The following is a 20,305-nucleotide window of genomic DNA, read 5'->3' as shown; positions in this document are numbered from 1 at the left end:
CCTTTCATTAAGGAAATCCCAAGGCGGACTTGGACACCTTCTGATCAATGCTCAAGTTAAAAGACAAATGCTACAAGCCCAGCATCCGAACAACTCCATCAGAGCTGCAATGGGGGCCATTGGCTACAAATTCTGAATCTACCAATCTGCAAACTGGGGGGGAAGAGATGTTTTAGTTTTTGTCCCAAGCACATTAGATTGCAGATCTTGCAGAAAGCCTGGGGACCATTGCTTGTGCAGGGTACCTCACTACAATGCAGCTATGTGCCTTGTAATATTTTTTTTTAAAAATGTGTTGATGTTTGTTTTCTGAGAAGTCCCCCCCCCCATGAGTGTCACTGCAAATAATTTAAAATGGTTAATGTTGTTTTTGTAATTAAAAAAATAGATATATAAAAGAAAATATATATTCCTGAAAAGGTTTTCCCCCCTGAGTTAAATACAAATGTTAATGTGTTTTCCCTAGGTTAGTTAATACTAAGAAAATAAATAGTGCTTTTTCTGAGTTATTTAATACTGTTGATGGCTTTTTTAAATTGGGCAAGCGTGTGGGGTACACAGTTACCCCATGATTACAATATCATTTTATGGGGTACAAATTAAAGCAACATTTTCACTTTCATGAGGTCTGCTGAAAGTTAACAATAGCTAGAATATAGTAATTTGGCATCTTGGTGGGACAAGCACCCTATTACACTCTCAGATCTCTGTGACATTCCTTTGCACACAGGATGAAATAATTTTGAAAATGGGAAATGAAATCAGCCGCCTCACTGGCTACGAAAGCGAGTCCCATCACAAAGATACGGTAATAGCAAATCTCCAGGAGGAGCTGGCTGCACTGACGGAGAAGATGGCAGGCCTGTCCAGGAGGGATGCCGAAATCAATCAGAAGCTGGCGAGCCTTGACCAAGATCTTGAAGCAAAGGCAGAAGAGATTAAAGGCTTGAAGGCGCAGGTATGGGGTTTCCCAGAGGCACCCTTGGGCCGGAGGCTCAGATCGCCCTGTTGGGATTTGCTTTCGCAAAACCTCACTTGAGATGCTTGCATATTCCGACCCATTTCAGACATCAAGGCTTAGCGGTCAGGTTGGAGCCTCGAGCCAGGCCCGCGTGTTCCCTCCTCCTCCAAGGAGGCCACTGGAGCATGCAGAGCAGGGGTGTAACTAGCAGATAGAGGTCCCGTGTTCACCCCTCTCCCTGGAGGACCCTCGGAGTGAGGGAGATCATGACAAAAATAGAGAGGGATGAAGCTGGGGGCCCTTGGGAGCTGAGGGGGCCCGGGTTCATTGAACCCATCCGCTCAATTATAGCTACAGCCCTGATGCAGAGGGAAGAGGCTTTATGTCTGAATAGGGTGTTTTCACGTGTGGGGTTCTAAGTGGGTCTGTTCAGCATGTCTGTAATACCAGGCGTGTAAAATCTGCATCACCCAGAGTGCTGCTGATTCGTATTACAATTATTATTATTATTAATTTTATAATAAGATAAGAAGCATCCTCTCTTCTGCTAACAAGCATGTACCTGGTACACCTAATGGCTCAGCAGGGAAATGACTTGACTAGCAAGCCCGGGGTTGTCGGTTCGAATCCCCGCCAGTGTGTTCTCGGGCAGCAGCGATATAGGAAGGTGCTGAAAGGCATCATCTCATACTGCGCGGGAGGAGGCAATGGGAAACCCCTCCTGTATTCTCCCAAAGACAACCACAGGGCTCTGTGGGCGCTGGCAGTCAACACCAACTTGACAGCACACTTGACCTTTACCGGGTACAAGAGAGGTTCTTCTTATAGCAAGTATCCATGGTCCTAGGCCAAGGTCTTTCCTAGCCCTGAGGTAGTAGTTGTGCCAAGACCCAAGACCTTCTCTATGCCAAATGTGTGCCTTGCTACTGAACTTTGGCCTTTCCCCTGCGTATGAAGCTGCCTTATTCTGAGCCAGGTCATTGGCCCAGCTAGCCAACTCTGACCACTAGCAGCTTTCCAAAGTCTGAGGAAGGAGGAAAGCTTTCCCAGCCTTGCGAGATGATGTCCATTCAGCTGGGAACGGAAAGGACTGGTCTGCAGGAGGCGCTGCGTAATGCAAAGGGTGTGCTCTTCCTTCCCACTGAGCTGTGGGAGCAGAAGCAGAGCCCCAGTGCTAGGCGAGGGCGAGGGCAGGGGTCAGGGATTTCCACGTGGTGCAGCACTCCACAGAGTGCCTCATAGGAACATAGGAAGCTGCCGTATACTGACTCAGACCCTTGGTCTATCTAGCTCAGTATTGTCTTCACAGACTGGCAGCAGCTTCTCCAAGGTTGCAGGCAGGAATCTCTCTCAGCCCTATTTTGGAGATGCTGCCAGGGAGGGGACTTTAAACCTTATGCTCTTCCTAGAGCAGCTCTATCCCCTGAGGGGAATATCTTGCAGTGCTCACACATCAAGTCTCCCATTCATATGCAACCAGGGCAGACCCTGCTTAGCTAAGGGGACAAGTCCTGCTTGCTCCCACAAGACCAGCTCTTCCAAGTCTAGTGCCTCACAGATAACCGCCTTTGCCCTCAGCTGGGAGTGGGGTGGTTGGGAGACCATCCTTGGCTTTGCAGAGGCATTTTCCCATTAGGGCAGAGTCAGGGTGAGCGCAGTTCAGAAGCTGGCCTTCTCTGTAGCCGCTCCTGGGCTGTGGAATGAGCTCCCTGCAGAAATCCGTAATCTGAACTCTTTATTGACCTTCAGAAGAGCCTTTAAGACTTATCTGTTTGGCCTGTCCTTCCAGGGTTTTTTAATTGTGGTAGGGTTTTTTTAATGCATTGGGTTTTAATGCATTGGGTCCCATTGCTTCCACCCCCCTCACCCCTTTTGGTCGCAGTTGCTGCGTTGCCAGCGCCAATTGGCCAAGCCGCAGCCCCCTAACCCCAGAGACCTCCTCACCAGTGTTCCCTCTAAGGTGTGTGCATGGACGCGCGCTCACGCATTTCTTGATATCCGCTCAGTTCATTTTAGATCCCGCTCAGGTTGAACCAGGACGGTCCCACTCTGGATGCATGTGCGTGCACACTGCCTTGATACTGCTGCCCAGAACAAATCTAATTCTGCCCACAGATGAAAAAGTTAGAGAGTACACTGCTCCTCACCCAAGCCCCACTCCTGCTCCTCCCTGAAGGAGCAGCAACAGCGGTTGACTGGGCCCATGCCTCACCTGCCTGCCTCCCTCCACCAATGGCCACAGTACCCCCAAGCAGCTGCAGCGGCAGTTGACTGGGCCCTCCCTCGCTGCCACCTCCATGGCCACTCATTCCCCTCAGGCCACTGACAGGCCCGTCCCCGTCCCTCGCATTTCCTCCTTTCTCACTTCCCCTCCCTTCTTTTTCTCTCTTTCTCTCCTCTGCTCTCTCGTCCCCTTTGTCTTTTTTCCCTTCCCTCCCTTCTTTTAAATTTTGCTCTCTCTAACAGATCTTGTTCATCTTGTTTCCTCATCTAATTCAGTGGCAGCCTGCTTCTCCTTTCCTCCATCACGACCCCTCTCTTTGCAGACCCATGCCCTCTATCTTATCTATCTATCTATCTATCTATCTATCCATCCATCCATCCTTCTCTGCTCTACAATCAAGCACATCTTCCGGCCAGTAACAGTTGTATTCCAACTGACCTTAACCATCACAGGCTCCTCCTCCCTATCTGCATATGGAATCCCCACTGCCCAATCACCACGGTGCTTCTGCTCTGTTACCTCCGATTGATAAATCACTGTGTGGGTGGGGCTTGCCACATACGTCCTTACTGTATTATATATAGATTATAGATAGATAGATAGATAGATGACAGTAAGTTACCACTTTCTGGGCCTCCATTTGAGACTCTGCCTCTTTAAAGAGAAATAAACCGGGTTTTGTATTAAGAATACCAACACAGTTTTTTTAAAAAAACTGTAGCAAAAGACAAGCATACAAAGGTTTTTAAATTATCCGTTTCAAACTTGTCTTATCTCCTCTGCCTCCCTTCCTGCCTACTATACACTCAAAAGACTGTCTAGTAATTCTTTTATTCCTTATGCATAAAATAACATCTTAGTAAGCATATGGTCAAGATTAGCATCCTTTTAATAGGCTGTTTTGCACAGCACTAATGAAAAAGCCAAGCCATAAAACAAAGCCAAGCCATAAAACAAAACAACACAACATAAAATAATACTACAATTTTGCATGTGGATAGTGCTGTTGAGAGCTTCCCTTCCATTATCGCAACAATCCTTACAACCAACCAGCCCATAAAGCATGCCAGCAAAATTATTATTTGCAGATGGCAGGGCTGGGGACAAAAGAATAGTTGTCTATTCTTTATTTCTCTGGCCCAAAGCTCCACCGCTTACGCACTTTGAAGAGTGAGTGCATTTAAGACTGCCAGAATTGTAAAGCCCTTTCAGCATGTTGATGGTCCATTCCTGTTTTCCCTCTAACAGGAATTCCCAGATGTTGTCTACACCACCCATAATCCCCAGCCAACGGCCATTGCAGCTGGGAATGCTGCGAGTTGTAGTCAACAACATCTGGGAATCCCTGTTACAGGGAACAGTGGTCCAGTCACTTTTGGATTGGAATGCCGAGCACAGATCTAGCTGCCCATCTCTAAGGAGCAATTATAGCACTGGAGAAGATACATTAGAGGGCGATCAAACGGATTGGGAAATTGGAACACCACCTCTTTGGAAGGGTTTACATGACCGCCAGCTGTTCAGAAAGCCAGCAGCATGTAGGTAAAATGTCAGAATGTAAGAGCGCTCGCTCCTGTCGAGCCCAAGCCCAGTTCTTGCACTGTTTCTCCGACTTTTTGCAATGTGGTCAAGCCAATTCCTGATGACAGAATTCAAGCCAATTCCTGATTACAGAAGCCAATTCCTGGTTACAGAAGTTTGCTTGAAGTTGGTATGAATGAATGAATGAATGAATGAATCTATCTGTCTATCTTTATTTTGGTTATCGGCCTGAATGAACATTACAAATTCCCAACAATTAATTAATTCCCCTTCAGAAAATTAAATCTAAACACAGGAAAAACTGCCCAAAGTATTTTATTTTTTTTTAAGTTTAGATGGCATGGCCAGTGTGAGCAAGCGTTCTCACATCCCAACATTTTACTCACACGTGACTGGCTTACTGCCATGCTGGCAGTCGTGTGAATTTGCCATATGAGAAAAAGCGGAAGTGTTTTTAGTTTAGAAGAAAGACAACTAAGGGGGAGCAGTTTTTTTTAATGTGCATAGCAGTGTTCCCTCTAATTTTTGTGTGTGCGGAATGAGTTTTCTTCTGGCAGTATCAAGGCAGTGTGTGACATGTATATTCAGAGTGGGACCTTCCTGATTAAACCTGAGCAAGATCCAAATTCAACTGAGCAGATTTCAAAAAACATGTGAGCGTGTGCACACATGCACGTCTCGGAGGGAATACTGGTGCATAGTTTAGAAAAAGTGGATAGAGAGACGTTGTTCTTTCTCTGTCAGCATACTAGAACCCCAGAGTCCTCAAACAGCAATTGATTTCATTGACAATTTGATTGGCAGTCAAATCAGGAGAGACAAAAGAAAGGACTGCTTCTGTTTCTTAATTACAAAAAGAAAGAAAAGACTGCGTCACACAATGCATAATTGGCTTCTGGAACAGGATGGAACAATGCATAATCGGTTTCTGGTGATGGCCGCTAATGTAGATGGCTTTAAGAGGGGATTAGGCAAAGAAATAGAGGAAGAGTCAGCCACGGTAGCTAAGTAATATCCACGCTGACATCCCCAAACACCACAATGAAGCAGGCCAGTACAGCAGATGGGCTGTTAGATTTGGAAAAACTCACTGGGTGAGTTGCTCTTTCAGTCTACAGTCTTGCCTTACAGGCTCGGAGGGTGTGTAGAGACCAGAACAGTTTAGCAGGCCATTTTAATCAATCAATCAATCAATCAATCAATTAATTAATTAATTTCTGTACCACCCTTCCAAAAATGGCTCAGGGTGGTTTACACAGAGAAATAATACATAAATAAGATGGATCCCTGTCCTCAAAGGGCTCACAATCTAAAGAGGAACACAAGAGAGACCCCAGCAACAGTCACTGGGGGTCCTGTGCTGGGGGTGGAGAGGGCCAGTTACTCTCCTCCTGCCAAATAAAGAGAATCACCACATTAAAAGTTGCCTCTTTGCCCAGTTAGCAAGGGTTAACTTGTGTGCTACAGAAATGCGTAATGTAGTGGAAGCGGATGTGAAAGCCACTGCCTTTGCTCTTATCATCATTTTTTGGCAATAGATTCTTGGCTTGGAGCAAAACACCAGTGAAGTCTTGTATCATTCCGTGTCTGAACGAGACCTGCAGATTGCACACTGGAAGCAAGAGAACGAGTCTCTGAAGAAGAGCCAGTCTCTGACTACAGGTAGGTAACGAGCCCTTTCTCACGATCCCTTAAGGGGCTTGAGGGCGGGCAGCAGGGAAGGCAGTGGAAGCTCGCCTTCCACGCAGACCATCCCCTGGGAGTTGCTGGGCCCGCTAATTGCACGCCCCGGCAATCTGTGGCTGCCACTGGCAGAGCAGAGGTATGGGGGTCCTGTCCCCTGGAAACCCCACAATGCACCATGCAAGTGCAGAATGCATTGTGGGGACACACACACACACACACACACCCCCGGCGATGGCCAGGAGCCCACTCCTGTGCCAGCATGGGCTGGGAGCAGCTGGTGCTGACACACGAGTAGTTACTGGGTGAAGGTGGTTCCCATTGTCCCCACTGTGTTTCCTGAATACGGGGCACAAGCGGGGGTGGGAGAGTCTTGGGGGCGGGGCAATCTCAGGGGTGGGGCTTGGAATTCTCTACTGTTCCCACATGGGGCCAAGCAACCCTGCGAGGCAGCTCAGGAGAAGGGGCAGCAGGAACCGTGTTGGTCGCCCGTTGCCGTCTCTGTCGCCCCTTCGCGTGCGCGGACAGGAGCCGGCAGGGATGGAGGGTGCACCCTCCCTTGAAAGGCACCGCGATGCGTCCCCTGGCTGCTCTGCGCTCTCTTCCCCGCTCCTTCCCCTGACTCCGCGAGTCAGGGGGGCGCTTTCTTAGCTGGAATGGCACAGGATGGCGGAACAGGCAGAGTTGAACTTTCCCATTGGGCGTGTACTGGCAGAGGCGAGGGGTCATGGCGGAGGAAGGGGGACCCCTCGGCCCCCCTGCATGGCCCTGCCTGCCAGCGCCATTCCTGCCTCCCTTGTGCTTGCCTCCTTGCCTGCTCCTCCTCCCAGGACGCAATTGGGAGGAGAGCTGGTCTGGTGGTAGCAAGCATGACTTGTCCCCATAGCTAAGCAGGATCTGCCCTGGTTGCATCTGAATGGGAGACTTGATGTGTGAGCACTGGAAGAGATTCCCCTCAGGGGATAGAGCCGCTCTGGAAGGAGCAGAAGGTTCCCAGTTCCCTCCCTGGCAGCATCTCCAAGATAGGGCTGAGAGAGATTCCTGCCTGCAACCTTGGAGAAGCCGCTGCCAGTCTGGGAAGACAATACTGAGCTAGATAGACCAGTGGTCTGACTCAGTATATAGCAGCTTCCTATGTTCCTATGTTCCTAATTATGGTGGAGCCAAAATACAGGGGAAATGCTGTGCCAGACGGGACTGTTGGCAACCCTAGCGTGCAGTCGGCAACCCATGGCTAACTAAACCCTAGCAGGTTTGCCGCCGAGACACTGTTGATAGCCTCGCAGCTACCGGCCATTCTCATGGGCAGCCAAGCCTAGCCTGGCCTTCGCTGCCTGTGAGAATGGCCTCTGTGCCTGTTTAGGGAAGCTCTCTCCACTTCTTGGGTCCGAGTCACTTGAGTACCATTCATTTCTTCATCCTCCTCCTTTTGAGAAGGTCAGAGTGTATTATGTGTGGAGCTGCTGGCAGGCAGGCAGTCTGTCTGTCTCCCACCCAGGCCAAGACCTTCTTAACCTAAGTCCAGAAATGGCTTCATGCTCTTCAGACGAGGTGAAAACCCTGGTAGAACCCTTTCAGTCTGCAAAACTGGCACATCTCAATTTTTTGCTGCTGTTCGACATTTCGCTGGGTGAGACGCCTCTGAGGAGGAGTCGCTGAGCCTTGAAATTCTCATTTATGTGCATAAAATGTTGCATGGCTCTTTTTGTATCAACAGAAGCATTTCTGCACACCCCAATGATTTATTTATCTATCCTATTTCTCTTCTCTTTCCTCCCTCCAAAGAGCTCCGGGTGGCATCCACGCGGTTTTTGCATTTTAACCTGAGCCTTGTGAAGTAGGCTAGGTTGACAAAAGGCAAGATCAGTCATGAAGCCTCTTGGCCGAGCAGAGATTTGAACCCAGGTTTGGGGAGATGGCCACCCAAGAGCAATGTTGAATGTTAGAAGCATTGCTCGGATACAACATTCAGTTGTATTCTTTTACGTAAGCTGCCTTAGGAGTCCTTCTGGATTAAAACGTGAGGCAGAAATAAAGATCAATAAATAGCTCCCAAATGAACTCCGACTCAACAACTTCTTGTTCCCTTCTAAGTGCTCTGTGTTACCTAAACATATGTCCCTGACGGTTTCATCGCTCTCAGGGACATATTTTCAGGTGACACTAAGAGCTTCTGGGGGAAGAGGAGCTTGTCAGAATCACACACATACTTACACACCGGCGAGCTGCGTTGATCTAGAACTTGTCCGCAGCACGTTCTAGACCACCAAGTTCTAGACCAATGCAGCTCACCGATTCATCTCATGGAGCACTGGCACTTTGCTAGGCTGTTGGCTGCCGGGTTATTTCTTTTTTCTTTAAGGCATTCTTTCCAAGATTTTTTTTTTTAAATTTTTGGGTAAGTTTGTTCTGTTCTTAGGCTTTTATCCCACTGCTGTTGTTTCTTACCCCACAGGGCTGGTGACCAGCTTGCAAAAGGACATTACATCAAAGGAGCAAAAGATCCAGCAGCTGAAAATGGAGGCTGATAAACTAAGGAGAGAAAGCAGAGAGAAGGACAGCCAGCTTGCCCATGTTTCTGCCCAGGTTAATGATTCTATGTTTCTAACACTAATTGGATTCACTGTATGTAGAGCAGGCCTGCTCAACTTAGGCCCCCCAGCTGTTTTTGGACTACAACTCCCATAAGCCCCAGCCACAGGGGCCAATACAGTAGCCAGGGATTATGGGAGTTGTAGGCCAACATCTGCAGGAGGGCCGAAGTTGAGCAGACCTGATGTAGAGGGAGTGGGAGAATAAATTTGTTTGTTTATTTATTTATTTATTTTATTAGGTTTTATATCCCGTTCTTCCTCCAAGGAGCCCAGTACTACATATTTAGGTTCCTCCTCACAACAACTCTGTGAAGTAGGTTAGCCTGAGAGAGAAGCGACTGGCCCAGAGTCACCCAGCAAGTCTCATGGCTGAAGGGGGATTTGAACTTGGGTCTCCCCGGTCCTAGTCCAGCACTCTAACCACTACACCACGCTGGCTCTGATTTATTATTATTATTTTTACATTTATACCCCACTCTTCCTCCAAGGAGCTCCAATTTACCTTCATTATCTACATCCTTACACCCCTCACGGACTTTTCAGAACCGTGCGAGGAATTATGTTTTTCTCCAGTGCTCTTCTAACCACTTTCAGAAGGGTAAGTCAGGGGAGTTCTAATTCCAAACCTGTTTCCCTCCCCGCAGTCTGTTTTCCAGATTGGAAAACCAGCATGGAGCATCAGACGTCTGGGCTGCTGGGTGCTGGAGGTCTGCATCCCAGCAGAATGGAATCAGCACTTGGAAAGAAAGTGCCAGAGGCAGTGTAGGGACAGAGACTGGGATTCTGGGACACAGACAGGGCAGCGGAGCAGTGGGGATATTTGGAAGGAAAGCATCCGGTTGTTGCCCAGGTGGAGAACTAGACTGACCAGACCGTCCAGGTGGGGAAACCAGTGAACTGCCTGAGTGGGTGCACCTAAACTTCAGCCTGGGCGCTTTCCAGATTAGCCGCTCAACAGAAGCAAAATGCTTCTGTTCAATCAAATCTCTTCCAAAACGTAAACAGCAGGGGGAGCAGACTCACAGAAACTAACCACCCGAAAAACAGCACCTTCTTTACCCCGGATATACGACGTCCTAGCACTACATCGCAGCGATTAAATTCAAAATGAGGCTTCGGAAATGTGAGCGGCGCCCTGCTGTCAGCGTAGGGACTGTGGTGTCACAACACAGGAAGTGCGGAAGCACACTTCAGAGATTCGCTGCAGCCCCGTTGCAGGGTGTAATCTGGAAAGCACCCTGGCAAGTTTATGCAATTCTTTGCTGCCTGCCAGCTAAAACAATGTAGTGGCGACCCACACTTTAAAATCTTGGGCAGCATCCAGCCTAAATCCCATTAAAATTAAGGGGACAGTTCCTCATTACTGACCTGCTCATCAGCCTCCTTGGAAGATCTCGACAGTTTCCCCAATGGAATGAAGTGCTGCTGCAGGGATCCCAGGGCTGTCCAGTGTGATGGTTTGTGCCTAGAAGCCAGCTGAGAGCCAGTGCCTTTCCCTGAGCACAGGTGCTGTGTGGCATCTCATCTCTTTCATCGCCTACCTGCTACTTCTGGGCCTGCTGGAGTTAGAACATAAGAACAGCCTTGCTGCATCAGGCCCAAGGCCTAGGGCATGTGCTTGAAATGGGCCCTCTTGGCTGAAGTTAAGCAGGTCTGGTTGTGGTCAGTGCCTGGAGATCCTCATCTAGGCTACATTCAGTTCCACCAGTGTCAAAAAGGGTGACGTCTCTGAGGATGGGGGTGGCGGCTGGGATGAAATGGGAGTTGGTTTTGTTTTAGGATTACAATTAGAAAATATTGGTTTGCATTGATGTTTGTGGTGAGGCTTAAAGTTGCCCCGGAGGTTGTCCTGGGGGTAAACGTAGACGAGGCAGCAAAAGCACTGGAGTAATTGGGATGTGGGGATTCCATATGCAGATGGGGTGAATCTGTGACCGTTTAGGGCAGTTGGGGTGAAGCTGTTGCTGGTTAGTAGATGGGCTTTATTGGAGTTCTAGTTAAAGAACTTTCAGTTCTTTAAAATTTTAAGGTTTGTAGGTGATTTTTACAGTGTTAAATTGTTTTAAGTTTTTGTATATATTTTAACTTGTTTTATGCTTTTGTTAACCGCCCAGAGATGAAAGTTTAGGGCAGTGTACAAATTTGATAGATAGATAAATAAATAAATAAATGAATAAAGGATAAAAGTCAGTGGTGGAGTGAGGACATGCTCATCCCGCCACCCAAGCCACACCCCCTGAATCTGATGTCAGATGCAGGGGGCGTGGCCACATTAGCAAATGGGCCACGCGCCCCGTTTGCAACTGAACTTCGGCTGGTGCCATGTTTACAGCACAGCCAGTAGCGCCTCTCCCTGCTTGCAAAAGCAGAGACGTGTTCCCGGACAGGCTTGGAAGCTTTTCAAAAACAGAGTTTGGTTGCACATGGGGTGTGTTTGCTGATGTAGCTGCGCCCCCTGCACCTGACGTCAGATGCAGGGAATGTGGCTGGGGCGGTAGGCGCGGCCCCTGAGCCCAGCGGCTCGGGTTCTTTGAACCCCTCCTAGTGTGCAGTGGTGGTTCCGCCCCTGAGAAAAGTGTCTCATTTATTTCAAACAGGCCCAGAGTCACCCAGTGAGTTTCATGCTTGAATGGGGATTCGAACTCGGGTCTTCCCGGTCCTCGTCCAACACCCAGGCCTACTCAGCTTCGGCCCTCCACCTGTTTTTGTACCGTCGCTCCACAGATCGTGCAAAGCTGGCGACTTTGATTTGATTCTGGCTCACAAACCAGGATGTGAAACCAAGATTTAACTCTGATTCTACATCCTGGCTCGTGCTTTGTCTGGACTTTGCAGCCCAGACCAGTGTTGGGCTATTACAATTTCGGAAATCCCTGTGATTTAACACAGCGACGTAATCTTCTTCTGTCACTAGTGCAGCTTGGTTCATCGTGCGAGCACAGCACCAGTCGGAAAGTAATCCACTGTGTTCTATTTTCCTGCAACAAACTAAGATTAAGTGTATTAAGAACAGAAGCACACAGGTAAATAGTGGCAGTTGGCAATCCTTGGAGAGCCAAGATACCATTATTTAAGCAAAACATCAAACTGCCAGTTAGTGCCCACTGGAGAGGACTCTTTGCGTAGGAGAGAGAGAGAATTCCTATCTTTAATTATGTGTAGTTCACAAGTAGCCACTTAACGGCGCAGCAGGGAAATGACTTGACTAGCAAGCCAGAGGTTGCTGGTTCAAATCCCTGCCTGTCTTTTCCCCAGACTATGGGAACCACCTATATTGGGCAGCAGTGATACAGGAAGATGCTGAAAGGCATCATCTCAGACTGCATGGGAGGAGGCAATGGTCAAGCCCTCCAGTATTCTGCCAAAGACAACCACGGGGCTCTGTGAGCACCAGGAGTCAACACCGACTCGATGACACACTTTACTTTAGTTCACGAGTGCAGACTTCAAGGTTGCTGGCCCTCCTCATGAGTGAAGGGGCGAAAAGACTTTGCCATGGAGAAGGCTTCCTGGAGGGGCCTAAGCAGTGTGTGTGACGGTTGTACTTATCAGCAAGTCAAAAGCTGATTGAGTCGTCTGCCTTGCATCTCTTCAGCGGGGCTGTCTGCTATAAGAAACATTCTTAAAGTGCCATTTGCAAGTTTTATGCAATCATTTAGCTCCTTTTATTTATTAATTTTAAAAAGAAAAATGACACCCAGTTTGTAAAAGGTTTAAAGTCTTATCAGCTTTGGTTGATACGACAGCTGCGTCCGTTCCTTGAAGATCATGATCTCAGAACTGTGGTGCACTCTCGGGTAACTTCTAGGCTTGACTACTGCAATGCGCTCTACGTGGGGCTGCTTTTGTATGTAGTTCGGAAACTTCAGTTGGTCCAAAATGCAGCCGCTAGATATGCCTGTCTTAAAACAATTGCATTGGCTGCCAGTAGGTTTCCGGGCAAAAAAACAAAGTGCTGGTAATTACCTTTAAAGTCCTAATCGGCTTAGGTCCGGGTTACCGGAGAGAGCCCCTTCTTCTGCATGATCCCCACCGCACATCAAGGTCCTAGAGAGAGGTCCGTCTCTGGATGTTGCCAGCTTGTCTGGCCGTGACTTGGGAGCAGGCCTTTTCTGCAGTCACTCCTGGGCTGTGGAATGCGCTCCCTGTAGACATTCGTGGCTTAACATCTTTAAAGGTCGGCTTTAAAGAGGACCTAAGAAATTCTGATTTATTGTATTTCCTCCCATGTGCCCCATCTAAGTGGGATGGGGGCAGAGCCTGTAGGAGGGGGGGGGGTCACTGGGGGCAACCCCCTCCCCCAGCCATATGTTGGTTATAAAATTTTGAGGGGAATGGGAGCCCAGCCCTCATATCACGTTTCAAAGAGTTCCAGAAACATAGATCATTGGGCATCAACCAATCCACTTCCCAGTTCGCCAGTGGCGAGCACTCCCAGCCCTCTGGTGAGCAGAACACTCAGCATCATACAGATCTCCTCCCCGGAGGTCTCATTTATCCCCACTGCCATTTTTGAGAAGGTAAGGATTCCTTTCTGAGCAGTTGGGGAGGGCTCCAGGGTTCCCTTTAATAGGGATTCTCAGATGTTCTTGACTACAACTCCTAGAATCCCTGAGCAAAAGCCATTGCAGTTGGAGATTCTGGGAGTTGTAGTCAACAACATCTGGGAATCCCATTAACGGGAACACTGCTCGCATTGTTTCTTACCCCGTTCATATCTCAGTGCAGATGAGAGAAGACTCTTCTATGACCCTCCACCTATGTGCCAGAAAAGGATCCGAAGGAGCAGAGGTGCTTTTTGGAGCCTAAAATTTTGGTAAAAAATTTGGACCCCAGCTAGCTTGGCAAAGAGGCACCTTTTAATGTGGTGATTCTCTTTATTTAGCAGGGGGGAGAGTAATTGGCCCTGTCCACCCTCAGCGCAGTGCCTGCAGTGACTGTTGCTGGGGTCTATCTGATGTTTCTTTTTAGATTGTGAGCCCTTTGGGGACAGGGAGCCATCTTATTTATTTGTTATTTCTCTGTGTTCCCTGAGCCATTTTTTTGTTAGAAATTGAATGAATGAATGAATGAATGTCTTTGGAGGCCCCCCACTGCAAGTTAAGCATCATCCCCTACACACACGCATACATACACCGTGACACACACAGTATCACAGTATTTTTAACTCATGGGTTCTTGAGGGCACAAACAGCAACTGAACTCACAAGAATGTAAGTTAATAAGGTATATTTATGCAAGTATACACTAGCAGAAACATTTCAACATGCAGCTGAACATATTCCCATCCCACATATTTCTTTCCCCACTCCCCCCTCTGTCTCTAAAGCAGAGGTCACGCTCGGCTACCGGGCACAGGTCACGACCATGCCGGCAGCACGGTGCAGCGACCACGCCACCCGGGACAGACTAAAGAGGATTGAGGGGGGGGGGCACCCAGGGGGCGTGAAGGTCCTAGACATCCTGCCTGGAAGTCCAAGAGTAAGAGCGCCTCTGTGAAGGAGGAGAGAGGATTGGCGGTGACCACAAATAATGACTGGCTAGTGATCCAAGCCTATGTTTGTAGGTCCCTGCAGGTCCCTGTGTGGGTCTCTGTGTAGTTTGGGATTTTTCAAACTTGGTTTCTGTTAAAAAGCGACCCGGGGCAGGATTGTTAACAGAACAAAGAACAGCCTCTCCTCACATCCCCAAGACATACTGACCTGTACTGGCGCAACCGGCCGATTTCTTGGTCATTGACCCAGAAGACAGGTTTTCCGCATTCTTTGCTGTGACACTGTGGCAGATGTCTTGAATGTGTAGACAGTGGGGGAGAGAGCCAGCATTTAGCCTGGCTGGTTTATTTATCTGGGGTTTTCTATAGTGTTTATTGTGAAATCAAGACCTTTGGCAGTGTTAGTGCTTTACAGGTGTTCTCCATGCTCAAGTGCGAACATGACAATATCTTTCTTGCCTGATCACATTTTTTCCCCTTCATTGCTGTTTGTTGCAGTGTGCTAGAATTAAAGATGAACTGAAGCGTGATCTCCGAGACAAAGAAATAAGTGCATATCAGGATGTGAGTTAGCCTTCAGTTATCTCGTGGGAGCAGGTTTTGAAATCATGCCTTCCTGAGAGGCAGGGATTTCTTAAGAGTTTAACCTTAAAAAAAACACCTTTCCCCACTAAATAGATCATAGAAGGTGACAGCAACTAACTGCATGTTGTAGGGATGTTAGTTCCATAAAATACTGTATTTGGAGTTGGATAAAAGCTGTGCCTGGAAACGACTCAATGTTTTTAACCTCTAACCCACGGTAGCTCTGCATGTCTTTCTTACATATTATCCTAACCTCTGACTGCAGGTTGGTGTTAGTTTCTGCAATTGATCTAGTTATCCTGGGTGTCTTGCAGCATATCAGTGAGCTGGAACTGCAAGAGAAGAGGTCCGAAGAAGAAATTCAGAAGTACCGTAGAGAGCAGGAAGCCTTATCCAAGAGGCTTGCCGAAAAAGCAAAGGTAAGCATCCACTTCCTTCAAGAGTTTTGCAGGGCAGTTTTTGGCCTTTTCGGGGAGCTTCAAGCACACCGGTTCTCCAGCTGTAAGAGCCTTTGACTATAAACCAACCTACAGGCAGACCTCGATATTTGCGAATTCTTGTATCCACAGTCAGGTAAAAGACACCCAGCCTTGGCATACGTGGGGCAAAGTGGTGGGGACACGCTGACCTCGTGTATCCATGGGTCGGGGATGGCCAGAAATCACCGCGGAGATAATTCCTGGCTGGCATTTTGTGTTTCAGAACCTCAAAGTGGCCCCGTTGTTTAAAAATGGGGGGCAATTGTGGTTTTTCAGGGCACAGTGCAGCTCAGGGGACTGGTGAAGCATGGTAGGGAACTTGCCCCACACATTTCCCCCCAAATTTGGCCAATTTTCTATCATTTTTTATCATTTCCCCAACAACCGGGAACCTAACCCCCACGGGCCCATAGCCCCAATGACTCGATATTTGTGGTTTCCAAATCCGCGGTTGCAGCCAGGAACAGAACGCCTGCAAACATCGAGGTCCTCCTGTCTGAAAGAGCTGAAAATGTTACGATCCTTGTGAACGCATAACTGGAACACCTGTGGGGATGAGAGAGAGGGAGGTATCAGCATGCTCTGGATAAACTGCGGATATGTCGATTTCACAAAACTCTGGAGAAAAAAGAGGCAAAACCCCCCTAGATTATTGCCCCAACGTAATTCCATGGAGCTGTGTGTTCGTGGACTCAGAAGGCAATTGACGGACAGCCAAGTGGGCGGAGCAGTTGGAATGTCTTGAGGGGATAGAGCTTATTTAGAGGGAGGGAGAGCTGGTCTGGTGGTAGCAAGCAGGACTGTCACCTTAGCTAAGCAGGGTCTGTCCTGGTTTGTATTTGAATGGGAGACTAGAAGTGTAAGCTCTGGAAGAGATTCCCCTCGGGGATGGAGCTGCTCTGGGAAGAGCATCTAGAGAGTGTCCCTAAGACTGGGAACTGAGCCTCAGTTTGAACAGAGGTTACAATACACATGAACTCTGAACTGTACAGTTGTGGAGCGAACATTGAGCCACGGTGTGCTAAGCATGCTCAAACCTTTGCATGCTGTCCTATCTTGTTAGCACACTCTCCTGTCTTCTCTCAGGCTGCCTCTGTTGAGAAGCTGTTTGACTTGAGCCTCTCTTCCTTCCAGCCTCAATTCTCCCTGAGCTTTGCACATACCTCACTTGGCTTGTGGCATCTCTTAAGGATCCCCTTTCCCTTCAGACATGCAAAATGGACCGATTAACACAGCAAGAGTCATCTGTGTTGCAGGTCTGCACGTTGAGCCTGTTTCCCCCTCTTCTTTTCCTGTGGTGTTAATTTGAGCAGGGCTTCCAGCCAGAGGAAATGAGAAAGGAGAGCCAACACTTTCATGGAATAAAGATATGAGGTGGAATTGTGACGGGAGAGAAGGAAAATAGGAATGAGAACAAAAAGAGATCAGAGGCAAAGAAAGAAATCCAAGATGAAAATGTTTCTCCTTCCACTTTGTTTTCTAAGTGGAAGGAGAAACACTTTCCTCTCTGTTGCCTCTATTCTCTCTTTGCTTCTCTATTCTGGTAAAGAACTTTTATTCATTTGTGCTAAGGTTTAAGGGTTTTTGTGTTTCTATGTTCCAGTTAATGTCTACTGCCTCTCCGGAAGGTTTTCCATCACTAGAAGGCAGCAGGCACCACCTTTTTGGTGTCGTACCCTTTATGCCTATGAAGTTTTACTCTAGAGTGTTTTTCCTGTGTCCTCTGTTTTTGATATGCTCTCTACCCTCATCTGACATTTCTACAGCCAGGGGCATATCTAGGGGTGGGGCAGGCAGGGCACGTGCCCCGGGCACCATTTGAAGAGGGGCGCCATTTTTAAAATTTAAAAAAAATAACAAAAATGGCCACCAGAACAAAATGGCCACCACACATGCTCAAATGGCCTCTGTGAAGCCCTAGGCCATGCCAGGCCTCACAGAGGCCATTTGATCATGCACAGTGGCCATTTTGTTTTCAGCGGCCATTTAAGAAAATTATTTTTAAAAATGGCCACTGCACATGCTCGAATGGTCCCTGCGAGGCTCTAGAGGCCAGCGGGGGAGGGAGAACTTTTGCAGACCCCCCCCCCAGCCTTTATGAAGCCCCCTGAAGGGGCTACAGATTTAAAAAAAAATAAATTAATATAATATAAGTCACTGTACACATATCTAGTTTGGCACGATGTACAGAGAATCAGGGTTTGTGAATACTGAGCTGAAGCGTATGAGCTAGGATTGTATTCATTTGTTCTACTTTGCTTCTTGTGATGTGAGTTAAATGTGATGTCTTAATAATATGACTATTAATGGTGAGTTTGTCTTTGAATCAGTGTGAAATCCTTAGTATTAAGGCCCACTGGGAGTTTCTTGCTCTCTTTCTCTCATTTTAACTGTCTTTCTGAAAGACTAGAATATATTCCAAGCAGTGACACAGTTTACTCTGTATATCCTTTAATTATTTTCAGAGTATCTGGGAAAAGTCAAATTCTCCATTGATTTTTAAAACTTATGTAATAGTGATGCTACAATGCATAGTAGAGAATTAGGCAGGAACTTCTGTTTAGTTTTCCAAGTACACCTCCACATAGTATTTGGGTATTTCAGGATCCCCAGCATACTGAAATTGGTAGTTTTCCAGCATTTTTTGGTCTGGCTACGTCCACTGCTAAATAGTTTTTGAAATATTAAAAGATGAAGGAGCTTGACTTGTATTTTTCAGCTGATATTATGGTAAAGTTATCTTAAAGATGGGTTTCAGATGTTTGGATAGGGGGCGCCATTTCAGTGCTTGCCCTAGGCGCTATTTTCCCTAGATACGCCTCTGTCTACAGCAAAGGTTTTTCAACCAATTTTGCCAAAAACCATTCAATAGCTAAACTACTGTCAGAAAATATTGTTTGCTGCTCTGTCTTTTTACATAATATTTTTCTTTTAAAAAGAGAGACACACAGTGAATTGCTCTTGAGATGACTTTGTTTAATTTTTGGTTTGGTTTTGTTATCTTCCAAGTGTAGCCTCTCTTTTTGTTTTACAAAAACAAAATTGTCTGCCAATTACTTCCCAGTTCTGTTTTCTACTGTTTTGCTTTACAAACCTGCAGTCATTCATTGCTTTTATACGTAGCAGGGGAGAGCAACTGGCCCTCTCCAACCCCAGCACAGCATCCCTCCAGTGGTTGCTGTTGGTGTCTACCTTGTGTTTCTTTTTAGACTGTGAGTCTTTTGGGGACAGGGGACCATCTTAATTTATTTATTTTTCTATGTAAACCGCTTTGGAAACTTTGGTTGAAAAGCAGTATACAAAGAGTCACCTTAAGTGGAGCAGTGGGGAAATGCCCGACTAGCAAGCCAGAGGTTGCCAGTTTGAATCCCCACTGGTATGTTTCCCAAACTATGGGAAACACCATACTGCACGGAAGATGGCAATGGTAAACTCCTCCTGTATTCTACCAAAAGAAAACCACAGGACTCTGTGGGCGCCAGGAGTCAAAATTGGCTTGATGGCACACTTTACCTTTACCCTTTACCTTTATACAAGTAGTAGTAGTAGTAGTAGTTACTTGTTGCTGCATAGGTTTGTGCATGCAACACAGTAGTTCTAGTGAAGTGCTTCTTTATACATTTTTACATGCGTATCCCACTCTTCCTCTGAGGAATCCAGAGTGGTGTACATGGTGATGTTTATCCTCACAGCAACCCTCTGAGGTTAGTTGGGCTGAGAGGTCAATGAGTGGCCCAAAATCACCCAGTGAGTTTCGTGGCTGAACAGGGTTTTGAACTTGAGCCTCCCCAGTCCTAGTTCAACACTGTAACCTTCCTAGGGGTTGCATGTATGTGATCATCATTGGATGGATGGATGGATGGATGGAAGTGTCATCACGACCACATAGATAGATTCTCTCCAGGATGATCTGTCTTCCACTTGGCCTTGAAGGTCTCTCAGTGGTGCATTCATGGCTGTCAGAATCGAGTCCATCCACCTTGCTCCTGGATATCCTCTTCTTCTCCTTCCACTTTTCCCAGCATTATGGACTTCTCAAGGGAGCTGGGTCTTTGCATCATGTGCCCAAAGTATGATAGTTTGAGCCTGGTCATTTGTGCCTCTAGAGAAAATTCTGGATTGATTTGTTCTTTGGTCCATTTATTTGTTTTCCTGGCTGTCCATGGACGGTATCCTCAAAAGTCTTCTCCAGCACCAAAGTTCAAAAGCGTCAACGCTTTTTCTCTCTTGCTTCTTCAAAGTCCAGCTTTCGCATCCATAGAGTGTCACAGGGAAAACCATTGTCCCAACGATTCTAATCTTTGTAGGTATATAGACACGTCACAGCATCTAAATATCCTTTCCGAGGCCTTCCTTGCAACCCTACCAAGTGCTAGTCTGCGGTGTCTTTCTTGACTGCTGGATCCTTGACTGTTGACGGTCAATCCTAAAAGGCAGAAGCTCTCCACCACTTCAATGTCTTCATTACCAGTTCTGAGGCTGGTTGCTGTACCCGTTGTCATTAGTTTAGTCTTCTTGACAATTAGTCGTCATCTCATTTTTCCACCATGCTCCTTGACTTTCATTACTAGAGCTTGCAGATCATCTGCATTCTCAGCTATCATAGTGGTGTCATCAGCATAGTGCAGTTTATTGATGTTTCTTCCTCCAACTTTAAAACCATGCTCATCTTCTTCCAATTATCATTTTTATCATTATTACACTTTTAAAGGATTCAGGTTTTTTTACTTGTCTCCCTTGTTA

General features: G+C 47.1%; 1 protein-coding gene across 10 annotated transcripts in view; it reads left to right on the top strand.

The window, feature by feature from the left end:
- FHAD1 (forkhead associated phosphopeptide binding domain 1) overlaps nt 1-20,305 on the top strand; it is a 74,066-nt gene that overhangs the window by 16,095 nt on the left and 37,666 nt on the right. For 9 of the 10 annotated variants that reach the window (XM_053281274.1, XM_053281279.1, XM_053281277.1 and 6 more), the window contains 5 exons: nt 731-958; nt 6,266-6,389; nt 8,866-8,996; nt 14,997-15,062; nt 15,398-15,502. In XM_053281274.1, coding sequence (XP_053137249.1) covers nt 731-958; nt 6,266-6,389; nt 8,866-8,996; nt 14,997-15,062; nt 15,398-15,502 — 654 coding nt within the window. The remainder of the gene's footprint in view (nt 1-730; nt 959-6,265; nt 6,390-8,865; nt 8,997-14,996; nt 15,063-15,397; nt 15,503-20,305) is intronic. The other variant, XM_053281275.1, reaches the window with a different exon arrangement.

Source organism: Hemicordylus capensis, chromosome 16 (assembly GCF_027244095.1).
Source record: "Hemicordylus capensis ecotype Gifberg chromosome 16, rHemCap1.1.pri, whole genome shotgun sequence".
Lineage (NCBI taxonomy): Eukaryota > Metazoa > Chordata > Lepidosauria > Squamata > Cordylidae > Hemicordylus > Hemicordylus capensis.
This window is presented reverse-complemented; position numbering and strand designations above follow the sequence as displayed.